The sequence below is a fragment of the Antechinus flavipes genome, chromosome 4 (genome assembly GCF_016432865.1).
Source record: "Antechinus flavipes isolate AdamAnt ecotype Samford, QLD, Australia chromosome 4, AdamAnt_v2, whole genome shotgun sequence".
NCBI classification, from domain to species: domain Eukaryota; kingdom Metazoa; phylum Chordata; class Mammalia; order Dasyuromorphia; family Dasyuridae; genus Antechinus; species Antechinus flavipes.
The window spans coordinates 45396728-45415073 of NC_067401.1; the positions used below are offsets into that span (position 1 = coordinate 45396728).

The window sequence follows — 18346 nt, forward strand, 5'->3', positions numbered from 1 at the left end:
GAAAAGATGCAGAAAAGGGGGGATGTGAAAAGAACCTGTGAAAACAGAGCTGGATTTGAAGGCGGGAGGACCAGGGTCAGGTCTTGGCTCTGGAGCTTTGAACATGTCTCCTCCGGTCATGAGAGGCTTAGATCATTTGAAGTCAGAAGCCTCACACCTCAAGAAAGTATCTCATTGAGATCTCCCTTCAATTAGAAATTATGGGAGTAGGCAGGTTAAAAAAAAAATTCAGCCAAAATTAATCTAAGGTTCTATTTTGAGATGCTATAAAATGTGTGGATAATTTCTCAAGAAAGAAGAAATATAAATACAACAAGTAAGCAGAGTAACAAATGATATACTATTTGATGAAAATTCTTAAAAGAGAAATGAAATAATTTATGAAACTATGTACTTCTCAGATCATGGCTTTGAACTGCTTATCAATGAAGAAATCAAAGCTATTGTCATATGAAAAAATACTCAATCTTATTGATTAGAGAAATGCAAACTAAAACAAGTTTGAGGTATCATCTCATACCTTTCAGATTGGCTAAAATGATAGATGAAAATGACAAATGTTGGAGGGGATCTAGAAAAATTGAGACACCAATACACCGGTCATGGAACTGTGAAATGACTTAAGAAGTTTGAAGAGCAATCTGGAATTATGCTAGAGTTATAAAATTCTGTATAACCTTTGACTTAGCAATACCACTGTTAGGTCTTGTTTTCCAAAATGATCAGGAGAAAAGAAAAAGAATTTATACGTTCTTTCTATAGTGGGAAAGATTTGGAAATTGAGAGAATGCTCATCAATTGGGGAATGGCTGAATAAGTTGTGGTATATGATTGTGATGGAATATTATTGTGCTCTAATCTAAGAAATGCTGAGCAGGCTGATTTTAGAAAAACATGGAAAACATGCATGAAACAATGCAGTGTGAGCAAAAACCAAGAGAATACTATATACACTAAGAGCTATATTATTCAAAGAATAATGATGAATAATTAGTATTCTGAGTACTATAAATACTTAAATCAACAGGGAGGGAGGAGTAAAAATATCTCATTAAAAAGTGCTATTATTTTAGAATGCTAAAGGTAAACAGAGTGGTAATAATCACCTCAATTGCATCATCGTACATCTTCCTTGCCTCAATATCTGTTTTATCTGACATCAACCATGCTTTCAGTAAATATTCATAAAAACTGTCTCCTAGCCCACCAACTGATGTATGATCTGTAACAAAAAAGAAAAAAGGAGGTTAATGTCAGAACAAAAAAAGAAATGTGTATAATTTTCTATTTATCACTTACATTTATCAAAGACCAACAATAACGCTACATTTTTCTCAGCATCCCTTCATTTAACACTGATTTTATATTACAAACTAATTTTGTAAGAAATCTCTCAATTCTCTACAAATGGTCTTTCTAGTTATATGTGCAGAAATCCTTTTCCTATAGTCACAGAAGGCACAATCTTGGTTATGGTTTCTAAAGCAATTTTTGTTCCATTCCATAAAATTAAGTAAATCCTTCCCACAGTTTAAAAAGCAAATTCAATAAATAGGAATATAATTACCTCAAGGACTAGATCTACTGATGCCAATAATCACAAAAAGTTTATTCTCTTGATACCAATGTGTTTTTAATCTATGGAGTGATATTTGTGCACAAAAAATTTAAAAAATTATCACACACACGCATTCCAATTCCTTTTCAAGCTAAAAATCCATCAATAGAATAGGCCTTTTTTCTTGTCTATTGACTCCCTGGGTTTGCTTTCTGTATGCACATCGATGAATGGGTAAATCAAAACTGTTAGATGTAGGTTCCCAAATAAATTTCATATCCAAATAATTTCTGCTGATTCTCAAGGTAAAATAAACAATTTCTTGTGATTCCCAAGGAAAGAAAAATCCTTACCAAGGATAACCCTTCCACTTCAAGTGATACCATTCCACCACATCTCCAAAAGATTGCCTCTTCTATCATCCTCACTTTTTCACTTATTTTCAATCTTTTCCTCTCTGCTGGCTCATTCTCTACAGCCTACAAACATATTTATCTCCCCTATCCTGAAAAAATAAAAGAAACCTCCTTTGATGTTTCTCTCCCCACTTCAATCCAACCCCTTCTCTATTTACAAAAGTGATTTTCCTAAAACTCCTATCCAATCTTGCTATTCCCCTACTTCTTCAACTCCTGTGGCTCCCTGTCATTTCCAGAAACAAATACAAACATTCTTTTTAGCATTCCAAGCCCTTCCTAAATCAACCCCTCCTATCTTTCCAGTCTTCTTACACCTTACTTCCCTTCATCTACTCTCTGATTCAGTAACATTGGCCTCCTAGTTCTTGGCTCTAAATATTTCCTCTAGCCAGATCACTCTTCCCTCTTCTATTCCAACTAATGACCTCCCTGGTTTCCTTTAAGTCCTGATTTCTTTTAATTCCTAAGGCTTCTTTATTAATAATTTCCTTTTAAACTTGTATATAGTTTGCAGCTTGTCTCTCCTGTTAGATTTTAAACTCTTTGAGGACAAAGACTGTCTTCGGCCTCTTTCTCTATCCCCAGTGCTTAACACAGTGCCTTGCACATAGTAGATGCTGAATAAAAAATTATTAATTTAGAAAGAGACTGCAGAATTGCCACAGTATGAACATTTTAACTGGAAATCAAAGGATTTATTATTTTAAAAATGTCAAATAGCTACTACTATGTGCAAAGAATTATGCTAGTGAGATAACAAAGAAAACAATGAAAAGCTAAATGAAAAGGCCCATACATTGTACTGCAGATAATATGGAATGGATACAAAATAATTTCAGGAGTCCTGGATGGAAATGCAGGTCAATCTTTTTAAGGAGGTTGCAGCTGAGCTTAGCCTTGAAAGGAATTAATGGTTTTAAGAGGGGGAGGAGGGAAGGTGAAAAGGGAATGTATTCTAAGTATGGAAGAAAGCCAATAGAAATGCTTAAAAGTTGAGAGATATAAAAGGAATGATTCAGGGAACAATTAACAGATCACTTTGAATGTAACAATTTGTGAAAGGGAATCATACGAAGTAAGCTTGGTAACAGAGAGGAAGTTAACAAAATTATTCATATTTTTAAAAACTAAACAATGATTGTATTGATACAGAAAAAAATCTTTTGACAAAGTAAAGTGATTATTTATGTTTTAAAAAAAATAAAGAACAATAAAGAATAAAGAATTGGTAATTCCAGTGGTCTTTTTTCCTATTCTTCTCTTCCTTGACCATGCTGCATTATATTGCTGACCTAATAAAGAATAGGCCTAAAAGGATCAATAAAATATGGTTTAAAATATTTAAAAATCAAAAGCTATAATTTCTAAAGAATAGATTTCCTAATAAATACAATTATCCTTGCTAATAGTATATTATATATTATAATAATAATGAAAGGTACTTAGAATATCAAAAAGCAAAAACAAACAAAAACCCATTAGTAAGGAAGCTTTAAGACAATAGTTCAGTAAAGTAACAAGATCCAAAATAAATCACAAAAATCAACAACATTTCTATATTAGCAATAACAAAACCCAGAAAGTAATAACAGAAAGGGAAATCTCATTCAAAATAACATTAAATGCATTCAGAATATCTAGGGGTAAATCAGTCAAGCACCCACAAGACTTAAACACAATGACAAAAAACACTTTAAAAAAATGAAGAATGGGGGCAGCTAGGTGGCACAGTGGATAGAGCATCAGTCCTGAAATCAGGAGGACCTGAGCTCAAATCTGGTCTCAAACACTTAACACTTCCTAGCTGTGTGACCCTGGGCAAGTTACTTAATCCCAATTGCCTCAGCAAAAAAAAAAAAAAAAAAAAAAAAGAAAAGAAAAGAAATAAAATGAAGAATGACTTAAATAACTATAGGATGTTCATTGCTTAAGGACACATATAAAATGAGAGGAGAGATGAACTCACTCAGAAAAATACTGTAAATCATTTACTTCTAAATTTTATAATTTCTTTGAAGTTACATTTTCTGTTTTATCTTTGTTAGATTTGCCCAACTCAGAGAGGCACAATATTGTTTCCTACTATTATTGTGTCACTATTGAGTGTAACAGGAAACTGAGGACTTCTCAAGAATAGTCACTTAATAATTCCAGACCCAATTTCAAAGGTCTGTAAACTATTAAGGCTCTGAGAAGGAGAACAAAAGACTTGTTCTTTTAGTAGAAATATCTGATCTCCTGGACCTTTACTCAACTGCCTAGAGAAGAATCTATTTAATGACCTGGAGATATTCTAAGAGGTCTATAAACTGGGTAATCTTTATTTGTTGAGGAAGCCTGAGGTAAACTAAGTCTCCTTGGTTATTCTAGTTTAATGGACTATGTACCTCTAAACAAATCTCCTCTTTGAGAGGGATTATATAGTTTCTTATAAAATCATTAATTAAGATAGATTAAATGTATAACTTAGATTCAGTTTATTTGGGAAACAGGGAACTCATATTGACTAAACTAAACAATTGTAAGCAGTTGCAAAACTGATCACCATAAAACATACCTGCAAACAATTGTAAACCTTGTGAAACTGACCATCATAAAATTCAGGTCAAAATTTAATAAGTTCATGTTACTTCCAATCATTATTCTTGTGGTCACGACTATATAACTCATTTCAATTTCTGTGGAAATTAATCTCTCTCTACTGGTAGAACTCCAGTGGAAAGATGTTCATGTATTGCAAGATTCTAGAATAAACACTTCTATTCTTCACTCGAGTTATCTTTTGAGTATTTGTAAAATGGATTTGCTGTACCACACACTATCAGAAATATACCCTTTATTTGATATTACTCCCTTGAGCTATCTTTCCTTTTCCTTTTCCCTTCCTTACTGGGGAAGAAAAAAAAAAAAAGGTCACACTGCTCAGCCTTTTCAAACTGGCTTCTGGGTCCAAACATACTACTGACCTATTTCTCTGCAGAAAATAATGACCTCCTTTATTGGTAATTCCAATGGTCTTTTTTTCCTTGACCATGCTGCATTATACTGCTGACCACCCACCCTTTCTTGATTCCTCGGCTTGTTTGACAGAACAGTTAGTTTCAGGACTCCACCTCTCCGTCTCTAACTGCTCTTTCTCCAACGTCTGCTACCATACCTCGCCTTGCTTTCCCTTACATATGAGTCTCTTCTTTGCTACTTTCTCTTCTTACATATTTCTCCTTCCACCTGAGGATGTCATTCACTTCCATGACCTTTATGATCAGAACAGATAAGGGAGGCCTTCACTTACAACAGCTTCCTGGAATACAGCCCACCTTTTCTCCTTGGTAGGAGGGTAGACACAGATCCACTGATAGAACAAGCTATTCTCTGTGTGTGTCTCTCTCTTCAGCCCTTTCCCTCTTCTCCCTGACCACAAAGGACTCTCTGAGCACATTCTTTGCTCCTGATGTCCTACCTACAGTCTCCCCCCACCCCAAGCTCCTAGCGCCTTCCCATCACAGACAGGTCATCTCTGTCTGTTCTACACAGAGCTTCTCATGCCACTGATTTCCATGTTTCCTACAGGAAAACTCCTGGCCAGTGGCTTTGGGCCTGCCATGCTTAGTGCCAGTTTGCCACACACTAAGGACTTTACCGAGGCTTGCTGGTTGATCTATCCCAGTTCTGATGATCAGAACAAAAACATTAAACAACTTTATTGGGGGGAGGGGAAGAGCTTACCAAGAATTTTTTGCAAACACCTTGGGATACAAGGGCAAAAGCAAACACTCCTTGCCCTCAAGGGTCAGGAACAAATTGTAAATAAGCCAGGGGATTTTGGTAAGGAGAATAGGGAGGCCCTGGAGAGATTGGGGGCCAAGGAGTGTCTGCAGAAGCCTCACAAAGTCAGGGCAGCACCTAAGGCCTCTCAGAAAGAAACCAGGCACCAAAGAAGGGAAGAAAGGAAGTAATTCCAGGGATAGATTTTGTGAAGACACATTTTGTGGGAGACAGAATACAAGAAATGTTAAGCAGCACTACAGTTTTACCAGAATATAGAAAATGTAAATCCAAAACTATGAATGGTCTTAAATGTCAAAAAGAGACTCTAGAGCAACAGGGACCACTGGCACTTGCTGGTTAGAGAAATAATATATTTGACCTGTGTTTTACAAATATTACTTTGGTAACTGTTCCGAGCATAGCTGGGGAAAAATTGGAAGATCTGAGACCAATTAGAAGGCTGTTAACAATAATCTATCAAAGAGTCTGAATGAGGACAACTGTAATATGAGTGAGTGAACTGGAGAGATGAGTGAGATATGTCACACATGTAAATTTTGCAAGTGATGAGGTTTGGCGCAGGGCAGAGAGTTGTGGAAACCCATTCTGGTCAGTGCAGGTCCTTCGTAAAAGAATTTACAAACCCAAAAAAGTTAGACAGGCAAAAAAAAAAAGTTTATTGGCACTGAGAAGTCAGCTTATGCTAGGAGGCTAACTTACTCAGTGGCAAGATCCTGACAGAGAAGTTCAAGTCTAGCAGAGAAATCCTGGCAGAGAGATAAAGAGGGGTTAACGCCGAGAAAAGGGTATCGTCTCAGCAGGCAGGGGGTCCTCACAGGCAGCTATCCCAAGGAGAGGTTCCTTGGCCTGGCATGTTCCTGCTTTTAGGTCTTCTGCAAAGAAATGAGGCCCAAAGGTGCTCTTTTAAAAGAGATTTGATACTGAAATTTCAGTTGAATGAGATTACTGCTCCAAGGCTTAGATTTCCAGTAGAATGAGACCATTTACTTGGTGTGATCCTGAGCCAATCTGTAGCTCAATAGGGGTCCATAAAATATCAAGTCTAGATCTCCAGCTAAATGAGACTACTTAAGTTTGAGCTAAGTAGGAGTGGTCCTGGACTCAACTAGTCTTACCAAGATAACAGAATGAAACCATTTTATCTTGATGCCCTGAGGCAGGCCTCTCCCAGGAGAGTTTCTCTCCTTCAAGGAGTTCTCAAGTATTTACTCCAGTCAGGACAGTTTCAGGGTTCTCCCCATCATCACAAGTACCAAAGTAGGTGGGAAGAAGAAGAGGGAGAGTATTACTGCCAAGTTGTGAATGTACATGACTGCAATGACAGCCACAAAAACAGAGAATTTAGGAAGAGACATGGGTTTGGGGAGAGAAATTTCTGTGTCATTTCTGACATACCTAATAGTTTAAAGGCAGCTAGTGATGTAGCGCTAGAATTTAGGAGACAAGTTGGGACTGGCTACATGGAATTCAAAGTCATGTACATAGAGATGGTAACGGAACTCATAGGAGCTCAAGAGGGTTAACTGTGTTAAATGACATCTAGAAACTGTTAAGTCTTGTGTTTTCCTAAGTGTTTTCCTAATATTTGCCTTGTTTCTTTCTGGCAGCTTGAAATATTTTTCCTTGGTCTGGGAGCTCTGAAATTTGGCTTTAATATTCCTGGGAATTTTCATTTTGGGATCTTTTAGGAAGTGATCAGTGGATTCTTTCCATTTCTGTTTTACCCTATGAGTCTAGAGTATCAGGGCAGTTTTCTCTGACAATTCTAGAAAGATGATGTCTAGGTTCTTTTTCCAATTATTGTCCAATTTCATATAGGACAATATTTCTTAAATTATCTCTCCATTCTCTAATTTTCAGGTCAGCTTTTCTTTTCTTTTCTTTTGTTTTTAGCTAACTTTTTCTTTCTTTCTTTTTTTAATTATAGCTTTTTATTGACAAAACATAGGACTGGGTAATTTTTCAACACTGACCCTTGCAAAAACTACTGTTGCAACTTTTCCCCTACTTCCCTCTACCCCCTCCCCTAGATGGCAGGTAGTCCCATACATGTTAAATATGTTAAAGTATATGTTAAATACAATATATGTATACATATTTATACAGTTATTTTGCTGCACAAGAAAAATCAGATTTAGAAAGAAGGTAAAAAATAACCTGAGAAGAAAAATAAAAATGCAAGCAAACAATAAAAGAAAGAGTGGAAATGCTATGTTGTGGTCCACACTCATTTCCCAGTATTCTTTCACTGGGTGTAGCTGGTTCTGCTCATTACTGATTAACTAAAACTGATTTGGATCCTCTCATTATTGAAGATAGCCACTTCCATCAGAATTGATCCACATATAGTATTGTATTGTTCAAGTGTATAATGATCTCCTGATTCTGTTCATTTCACTTAATCAGTTCACGTAAGTCTCCTCCTCAGGCCTCTCTGTATTTATCCTGCTGGTCATTTCTTACAGAACAATAATATTCCATAACATTCATATATCACAATTTACTCAGCCATTCTCCAATTGATGGACATCCATTCAATTTCCAGTTTCTAACCATTACGAAAAGGTCAGCTATTTTTTCCAATGAGATAGTTTACTTTATGGGCCAGAACTTGAAACAAGGTGTTAAGTCAGTGGAATTGATAGACACAATAGTTATCGAATTTAGCATGGTACTTAACACTTCTGTACTTAGTACTTACTATAGTTCTACAAGATTCACAGCTTTGATAAGAGAGCATATAAGCTAGGAGCCTCAGTCAGGATTCAGTCTGGGAGATTCAGAAGCCAGAGAAGGCAGGTGGGAGTTCAAATTCTCAGAACCAAGGCCAGACTGAAAGGCTCTCCAGAAATCTGCCTAGCCCCAGGAAGGAGATAATAAAGGATCTGGACTATAAGAAAGCTAGCCAAACCCCAAGTGAAGGAGACAAGACTTTGAAGAGACAATAAAGAATTTGGACTTTAATCCCTCGTTGCACTTGTGGTGATTACTGAACTGAAACAAGGCTGACTCAAGAAAAAACCCAAGAAAACCGCAATAAGAGAATATTACATTTTAGAGAGAATATTACACATTTTGTTCTTTTTTTTCCCCTTCATTCTTTTGATTTTACTTTACTGCTCCTTGATGTCTCATAAAATTGTTAGCTTCTACTTGTCCAATTTTAACTTCTAAGGAATTTTTGTACTTTTTCCATTTGGCCAATTCTGCTTTTCAAAGTATTCTTCCCTTCACTGGGTTTTTGCTCCTTTTTGACCATTTCCTATTTTGACAAATACCTTATTCAGTATTTTTTGTGCCTTTTTTACCCAAGCTGTTGACTCTTTTTTCATGATTTTCTTATAAAATTCTCATTTCTCTTCCCAACTTTTTCCCCCTTCTCTTATTTGATTTGTAAAATTCTTTTGAGCTCTTCCATAGCCTGAGCCTAATTCATATTTTTGAGGCTTCGGATGTAGCAGTTTTGACTTTGTTATCTTCTTCTAAATTTGCATTTTTGATCTTCTCTGTCACGATAATAATTTTCTATGGTCAGAATCTTTTTTCTGTTGTTTGCTCTTTTTTTTGTTTCTATTTCTTGACTTTTAACTAAAGTTGGATTCCACTTCTAGATTACAGATAGTCTGGAGGAGATAGTTCCAAACTTCAGGTTTTTTGTGCAGCTATTTCTGAGATAATTCTGGGAACCTGCAAATTTTTGGTTCTTCTTTCTGAATGCTAGGATCTAAGGAAAGGTGTGTTTACTTCTCTCCCAGCCTGTGTGCTGATCTGTGAGTGATCAAAAAGCACTCTTTTTTGCTCTGTGACCAGAGTCCCTGCTCCCCAGGGCTACAAGCTCTGTGACTGAGACTCCCAATTCCATGTACAAACAATGTTTTTTTTTTTTTAAATTTAATAATAACTTTATATTGGCAGAATCCATGCCAGGGTAATTTTTTTTACAACATTATCCCTTGCACTCGCTTCTGTTCCGATTTTCTCCTCCCTCCCTCCACCCCCTCCCCTAGATGGCAAGCAGTCCTATATATGTTAGATATGTTGCAATATATCCTAGATACAATATATGTTTGCAGAACCGAACAGTTCTCTTATTGAACAGGGAGAATTGGATTCAGAAGGTAAAAATAACCCGGGAAGAAAAACAAAAATGCAAATAGTTCATATTCGTTTCCCAGTGTTCTTTCTTTGGGTGTAGCTGCTTCTGTCCATCATTTATCAATTGAAACTCAGTTAAGTCTCTTTGTCAAAGAGATCTACTTCCGGAAAGGGACCTGTATGTGCCAAAATGTTTGTAGCAGCCCTGTTTGTAGTGGCTAGAAACTGGAAAATGAATGGATGCCCATCAATTGGAGAATGGCTGGGTAAATTGTGGTATATGAATGTTATGGAATATTATTGTTCTGTAAGAAATGACCAGCAGGATGAATACAGAGAGGCTTGGAGAGACCTACATGAACTGATGCTAAGTGAAATGAGCAGAACCAGGAGATCATTATACACTTCGACAACGATATTGTATGAGGACATATTTTGATGGAAGTGGATTTCTTTGACAAAGAGACCTGAGTTTCAATTGATAAATGACGGACAAAAGCAGCTACACCCAAAGAAAGAACACTGGGAAACGAATGTGAACTATCTGCATTTTTGTTTCTCTTCCCGGATTATTTATACCTTCTGAATCCAATTCTCCCTACGCAACAAGAGAACTGTTCGGTTCTGCAAACATATATTGTATCTAGGATATTCTGCAACATATCCAACATATAAAGGACTGCTTGCCATCTAGGGGAGGGGGTGGAGGGAGGGAGGGGAAAAAAAAATCGGAACAGAAATGAGTGTAAATATAATGTAATTATTAAATAAAAAAATTTAAAAAAAAAAAAAAAAAAAAAGAGATCTACTTCCATCAGAATACATCCTCATATAATATCGTTGTCGAAGTGTATAATGATCTCCTGGTTCTGCTCATTTCACTTAGCATCAGTTCATGTAGGTCTCTCCAAGCCTCTCTGTATTCATCCTGCTGGTCATTCCTTACAGACCAATAATATTCCATAACATTCATATACCACAATTTACCCAGCCATTCTCCAATTGATGGGCATCCACTCAATTTCCAGTTTCTAGCCACTACAACCAGGGCTGCCACAAAAATTTTGGCACATACAGGTCCCTTTCCCTTCTTTAATGTCTCTTTGGGATATAAGCCCAGAAGTAACACTGGTGGATCAAAGGGTATGCACAGTTTGATAACTTTTTGGGCATAATTCCAGATTGCTCTCCAGAATGGTTGGATTCATTCACAACTCCAGCAACAATGCATCAGTGTCCCAGTTTTCCTGCATCCCCTCAACATTCATCATTATTTTTTCCTGTCATCTTAGCCAATCTGACAGGTGTGTAGTGGTATCTCAGAGTTGTCTTAATTTGCATTTCTCTGATCAATAGTGATGTGGAACACTCTTTCATATGAGTGGTAATAGTTTCAATTTCATCTTCTGAAAATTGTCTGTTCATATCCTTTGACCATTTATCAATTGGAGAATGGCTTGACTTCTTATAAATTAGGGTCAGTTCTCTATGTATTTTGGAAATGAGGCCTTTATTAGAACCTTTAACTGTAAAGATGTTTTCCCAGTTTGTTGCTTCCCTTCTAATCTTGTTTGCATTAGTTTTATTTGTGCAAAGGCTTTTTAATTTGATGTAATCAAAATTTTCTATTTTGTGGTCAGTAACGATCTCTAGTTCATCTTTGGTCACAAATTTCTTTCTCCTCCACAAGTCTGAGAGATAAACTATCTCTATGTTCCTCTAATTTATTTATAATCTCGTTCTTTATGCCTAGGTCATGGACCCATTTTGATCTTATCTTGGTATATGGTGTTAAGTGTGGGTCCATGCCTAATTTCTCCCATACTAATTTCCAGTTATCCCAGCAGTTTTTAGCAATTAATGAATTCTTATCCCAAAAGTTAGGATCTTGGGGTTTGTCAAACACTAGATTGCTATCGTTGACTATTATGTCTTGTGAACCTAACCTTTTCCACTAATCAATTAATCTCTTTCTTAGCCAATACCAAATGGTTTTGGTGACTGCTGCATTATAATGTAATTTAGATCAGGTACAGCTAGACCACCTTCATTTGATTTTTTTTTTCATTAATTCTCTTGAGATTCTCGACTTTTTATTGTTCCATATGAATTTTGTTGTTATTTTTTCTAGATCATTAAAATATTTTCTTGGAAGTCTGATTGGTATAGGACTAAATAGATTAGTTTAGGGAGTATTGTCATCTTTATCATATTCGCTCGGCCTATCCAAGAGCACTTAATATTTTTCCAATTATTTAAGTCTGACTTTATTTGTGTGGAAACTTTTTTATAATTTTGCTCATATAATTCCTGACTTTCCTTTGGTAGGTAGATTCCCAAATATTTTATGCTATCAACAGTTATTTTGAATGGAATTTCTCTTTGTATCTCTTGCTCTTGGATTTTGTTGGTGGTGTATAAAAATGCTGAGGATTTATGGGGATTTATTTTGTAGCCAGCTACTTTGCTAAAATTATGAATTATTTCTAATAGCTTTTCAGTAGAATCTCTGGGGTTTTCTAGGTATACCATCATATCATCTGCAAAGAGTGATAGTTTGGTTTCCTCATTACCTACTCTAATTCCTTTAATTTCTTTCTCGACTCTTATTGCAGAGGCTAGTGTTTCTACTACAATATTGAATAATAATGGTGATAGTGGGCAACCTTGCTTCACTCCAGATCTTACTGGGAAAGGTTCCAGTATTTTCCCCATTGCATATGATGCTTACTGAAGGTTTTAAACATATGCTCCTGACTATTTTAAGGAAAAGTCCATTTATTCCTATGCTCTCAAGTGTTTTTATTAGGAATGGATGTTGGATTTTATCAAATGCTTTTTCTGCATCTATTGAGATGATTATATGGTTTTTGTTTGTTTGGTTATTGATATAGTCAATTATGCTAATAGTTTTCCTAATATTGAACCAGCCCTACATTCCTGGTATAAATCCTACTTGGTCATAGTGTATTATCCTGGGGATGATTTTCTGTAATCTTTTTGCTAATATTTTATTTAAGATTTTAGCATCAATATTCACTAGGGAGAATGGTCTATAATTTTCTTTCTCTGTTTTCAGCCTACCTGGTTTAGGTATCAGTACCATGTCTGTGTCATAAAAGGAGTTTGGTAGGACTCCTTCAATCCCTATTTTTTCAAATAGTTTATTTAGCATTGGAGTTAATTGTTTTTTAAATGTTTGGTAGAATTCACATGTAAATCCATCTGGTCCTGGGGATTTTTTCTTAGGGAGTTGATTGATAGTTTGTTCTATTTCTTTTTCTGAGATGGGACTGTTTAGGATATTTATTTCTTCCTCTGTTAGTTTGGGCAAGCTATATTTTTGGAGGTATTCTTCTATTTCATTTAAGTTGTCAAATTTATTGGCATAAAGTTGGGCAAAGTAACTCCTAATTATTGCTCTAATTTCCTCTTCGTTAATGGCGAGTTCTCCCTTTTCATTTTTAAGACTAACAATTTGATTTTCCTTTTTCCTTTTTTTAATCAGATTTACTAAGGGTTTGTCTATTTTGTTGGTTTTTTTCATAGAACCAACTTTTAGTTTTATTAATTAATTCAATAGTTTTTTTACTTTTGATTTTATTGATCTCTCCTTTTATTTTTAGAATTTCAAGTTTAGTGTTTGTCTGGGGGTTTTTAATTTATTCCTTTTCTAGCATTTTTAGTTGCAAGCCCAATTCATTGACCTTCTCTTTCTCTATTTTATACAAATAGGCCTCTAGAGATATGAAATTTCCCCTTGTTACCACTTTGGCTGCATCCCATACATTTTGGTATGATGTCTCATTATTATCGTTTTCTTGGGTAAAGTTAATGTGGCTATGATTAGCTGTCTCACCCAATCATTCTTTAGTATGAGATTATTTAGTTTCCAATTATTTTTTGGTCTACTTTCCCCTGGCTTTTTGTTAAATATAATTTTCATTGCATCGTGGTCTGAAAAGGATGCATTTACTATTTCTGCCTTACTGCATTTTAGTTTGAGGTTTTTATGTCCTAATATATGGTCAATTTTTGTATAGGTTCCATGAACTGCTGAAAAGAAAGTGTACTCCTTTCTGTCTCCACTACATTTTCTCCAGAGATCAATCATATCTAATTTTTCTAGTATTCTATTTACCTCTTTGACTTCTTTCTTATTTATTTTGTGGTTTGATTTATCTAATTCTGAGAGTGCAAGGTTGAGATCTCCTACTATTATAGTTTTGCTGTCTATTTCTTCTTGTAGCTCTCTTAATTTCTCTTTTAAGAATTTAGATGCTACACCACTTGGCGCATATATGTTTAATAGATAGTGCTTCATTATCCATGCTACCCTTTAGCAAGATACAGTGCCCTTCCTGATCTCTTTTAATTAGATCAATTTTTGCTTTAGCTTGATCTGAGATCAGGAGGGTTAGGGTTACCCCTGCTTTTTTGACTTCACCTGAAGCATAGTAGATTTTGCTCCAACCTTTTACCTTTAACCTGCATGTATCTCCCCGCTTCAGGTGTGTTTCCTGTAAACAACATATTGTAGGATTCTGGCTTTTAATCCATTCTGCTAACCGCTTCCTCTTTATGGGGGAGTTTACCCCGTTCACACTTATGGTTAGAATGACCAATTCTGTATTACTTGCCATCTTGTTAACCCCGGTTTATGCTTTTCTCCCTTCTTTTCTCCCTTCTTTCCCCCTTCCCCCCCTTCCCAGTATTAAGCTTGTGAGCACCACTTGCTTCTCACAGCCCTCCCTTTTTAGTATCCCTCCCCCCGCCTTAGAGTTCCTCCCCCTATCTTACCCCTTTCCCTCCCAGTTTCCGTATTCCCTTCCACTTAGCTTATTCCTTCCCTTTTCACTTTTCCCTTCTCACTTTTCAATGAGGTGGGAGAAGTTTCACCATAGATTGAATATGTCTAAAATTTTTCTCTTGAAGCCAATTCTGAAGGCAGTAAGATACCCACTATATTCATCCCCCTCCATTCTTTCTCTCAGATATAATAGGTTTTCTTTGCCTCTTCATGAGATGTAGTACCCCCACTTTACCCTTTTTCTGGTACAATGTCCTTTCCACATCTAGTTTCTAGAACAAGGTATACATGTATTCTTTATACATCTTTATAGCAGAAATATAGTTCCCAAGATTAATCTTTACCTTTTTAGATTTCTCTTGAGTTCTGTATTTGTAGATCAAACTTTTTGTTAAGTTCTGGATTTTTCATCAAAAATAGGTGAAATTCGCTTATTTCGTTGAATGTCTATCTTCTTCCCTGGAAAAAAACCTCATTCTCGCTGGGTAAGTTATTTTTGGTTGCATACCAAGTTCCTTAGCCTTTCGGAATATCATATTCCAGGCCCTTCGATCCTTTAATGTGGATGCTGCTAGATCCTGGGTGATCCTTATTGTGGCTCCTCGATACTTGAATTGGGTTTTTCTAGCTGCTTGCAATATTTTTTCCTTCGTCTGAGGGTTCTGGCATTTGGCCACTATATTTCTTGGTGTTTTGATTTTAGGATCCCTTTCAGTAGATGATCGATGAATTCTTTCAATGTCTATTTTACTCTCTGTTTCTATGACTTCTGGGCAGTTCTCGTTGATAATTTCCTGGAAAATAGTGTCCAGGCTTTTTTTCATCATGCTTTTCTGGGAGTCCAATGATTCTCAGATTGTCTTTCCTGGATCTGTTTTCCAGGTCTGTTGTCTTCCCCAGAAGGTATTTCACATTCTTTTCCATTGTTTGATTTTTTTGGATTTGCCTGACTGATTCTTCTTATCTCCTAGAGTCATTCGATTCCATTTGTTCGAACCTGATTTTCAATGAAGTATTTTCTTCACTCACTTTTTAAAAATCTTTTTCTAATTGTCCCATTGAGTTCTTTTGTTCTATGTAATTTTTTTCCATTTCGTCAATCTTGTTTTTTAGAGAGCTATTTTCTGTTTCCAGTTCACTAATCCTATTTTTCAAGGATTTTATTTCTTTCTCCACTCTGTCTTTAAATGAGTGGGATGACTTCTCCAGACTCTTTTGCCAAGCCTCCCTCTCCTTTTCCCATTTTTCTTCTAGCTTCCTTGTGAGAGCCTTTTTAATTTGTTCTATGGGGTTCATCTGTGCTGAGGAACAGATGATCTCCTCCTTTGGGGATTCACCTGGAGACTGTTTTTAGTCTCATCAGGATTTAGAGTCTGCTCTCTATCTGTATAGAAGCTGTCAAGGGTTAAAGTCCTCTTCAATTTTTTGCTCATTTTGTCTAAGAATCAAAAACAAACTAGCTAAGAAAAAAAAAGAAAAAACCCCTGAATGGAGTCTGCTTTCTTTGGGGGAGGGGCTGGGTGGTGTTACCGAGCTTCCTCTACAGACTGCGGGGGCAGCAGCGAGGCACTGGCCAGACTGTGCTGCGCCAGCACTCTGAGACTCCGAGAAGGTGCTGAAACACTGTGGGGGAGGGATGGCCAGGTCCCGAGAGACTCCAGCTGTTTGGGGTTGTATTCTTCAGCCCCGGTGTTTTTAGCTTCTCTGCTGGCCTGCTGACTTGCTGCCGGAGCAAAGTATCCAATCCTGTAGCAAAGCTCTCCCTGCAGAGACGGCTGAGATCATACCCCACTCCCTCTCTGCTCTGCTCCCGTGCTCTCACTGCTGTTGCCCTCAGCCTGCGCCCGATGTAAAACTGTCCCCACCCTCCAGCAAAAACAGACCTTTCCTGGCGAATCTCAAGGATGCTTTCTCTTGGTAACTATTTGTGGGTTTTTTTTCAGTCAAGCATTAATTCAGAGGTTTGTAATGAAATGGATTCTGAGAGAAAATCACAGCGCTTACACAGCTATGTGCCTCCTCTCCGCCATCTTGGCCAGAAGTCCAAGTACAAACAATATTAAAGAGTTCTGCTCCTGGTGCCAGCAAAGGAACCTCTGTAATTTTCTTCTGATGTATTCTTTAGCCCATTTATCATCTGCAGACTGAGATCTGGAGACTGTCACTGTCACCCTAATTCAGTAGACTCCAAAGCCAACTACTTGTTTACTGGAGTGAGACCTATGAAGGGTTGTGTTCCTTCCTCACTCCCTGGCAATACAGTTTTCCTCCTTACATTCCAAGTTTTTTCAGACTGGAAAATTGTTTGAGTGTTTTGTCACTCTAGAATTTGTTTGGAGACATTATTTAAAGGTTTTTAGAAGAGCTTTTCAGATAGCTAAGGCAAGTCCCTTCATTACCATGCAAACTCCCTTCTCCACCCCCACTGATATCTCTTTCATAAAATACTGTCAACACTGCCAAGGGCTTCTAAATTATCTTGCTTCTGGCACTCAAATGTTATTAAAATCAGAAAAAACAAATCCAAGTTACAAGATATTCATAAAAGATGTGCTCTTATTTGCTAAGAACCCTTAGAAGAAACTGTCAATAGTATGATGTTCTATTAGAAGAGAAAATGAAAGAATATGGTTATACAGATAGAATGTAAATAGAATGTGGAGTCTGTGGCCAGATGTTGGATAAATAAAATGGGCAAAAATGGAGAAAGGGAGGGATTCACAGGAAGGAGGCAAGCAAAAGATAAATAGGGTAGGAATTCTATATAAGTTTGGAAGACAATAAACAGACCAGTTCCCAAGCTTTATGCAACAATAACAATTAAGTGTCTCTTAAAATAATATTCTGGGGACACAAAGACAGAAAACAACAGAATCCCTGAAATTTAAGAGCTTAGTTAAGATGTACTAGGATGAGAAATCACATTTATAAAATGAGTATGATACAAGGTCAGTTTAAATACGAGGCAAAGGAAAGATTCCAAAAAACCAGTATAGGGCAGTTTTAAGAGTGAGAATACTCTTTTGAGTGTTCTAAAAAGCTAAAGGGGTTTGCTAAAGAGTTTGGCAGAAGATGAGAAACATAAGAGATAAAATGGTAGGTCAGAGCTGAAATGTGAACAACTGTGGATACTTGACTAGGAAGCTTGGATTTTATCTTCTAAGGCAATGGATGAATCAATTAAGCAATCCAAAAACATTTCTTAAATGCCTATGGGACAGCTAGGTGGTGCAGTGGATAAAATAAGGAAGAAGTAAATTCAAATCCAGCCTCACTTTCTGGCTCTGTAACTGACCAAAACACTCTCTCTGCCTCAGTTTTCACAACTATAAAACAGGGATGGTAATAATAGCATTTATTTCTTAGGCTTTTGTGAACATGAAGTGCGTCATTTGTTAAGTACTTAGCACATTACCTGGCACAGAATAATGAAGTGAGCAGAACCAGGAAACCATTGTACATGGTAACAGCAAGATTATACAATTATCAATTCTGATGGATATGGCTCTTTTCAACAATGAAGTGATTCAGGCCAGTTCCAATGGTCTTGTGATGAAGAGAACCATCTGCATCCACAAAGAACTGTGGAGACTGAGTGTTGATCACTACGTAGTATTTTCACTCTTTTTGTTACTATTTACTTGCATTTTGTTTTTTCTCATTTTTTTTTCCTTT

At 36.6% G+C, this 18346-nt stretch overlaps 1 protein-coding gene across 1 annotated transcript in view; it reads right to left on the reverse strand.

The window, feature by feature from the left end:
- Window positions 1–18346, reverse strand: part of MAN1A2 (mannosidase alpha class 1A member 2) — a 232307-nt gene that overhangs the window by 34588 nt on the left and 179373 nt on the right. Inside the window, exon 9 of the mRNA XM_051992905.1 lies at window positions 1107–1222. Coding sequence (XP_051848865.1) covers window positions 1107–1222 — 116 coding nt within the window. The remainder of the gene's footprint in view (window positions 1–1106; window positions 1223–18346) is intronic.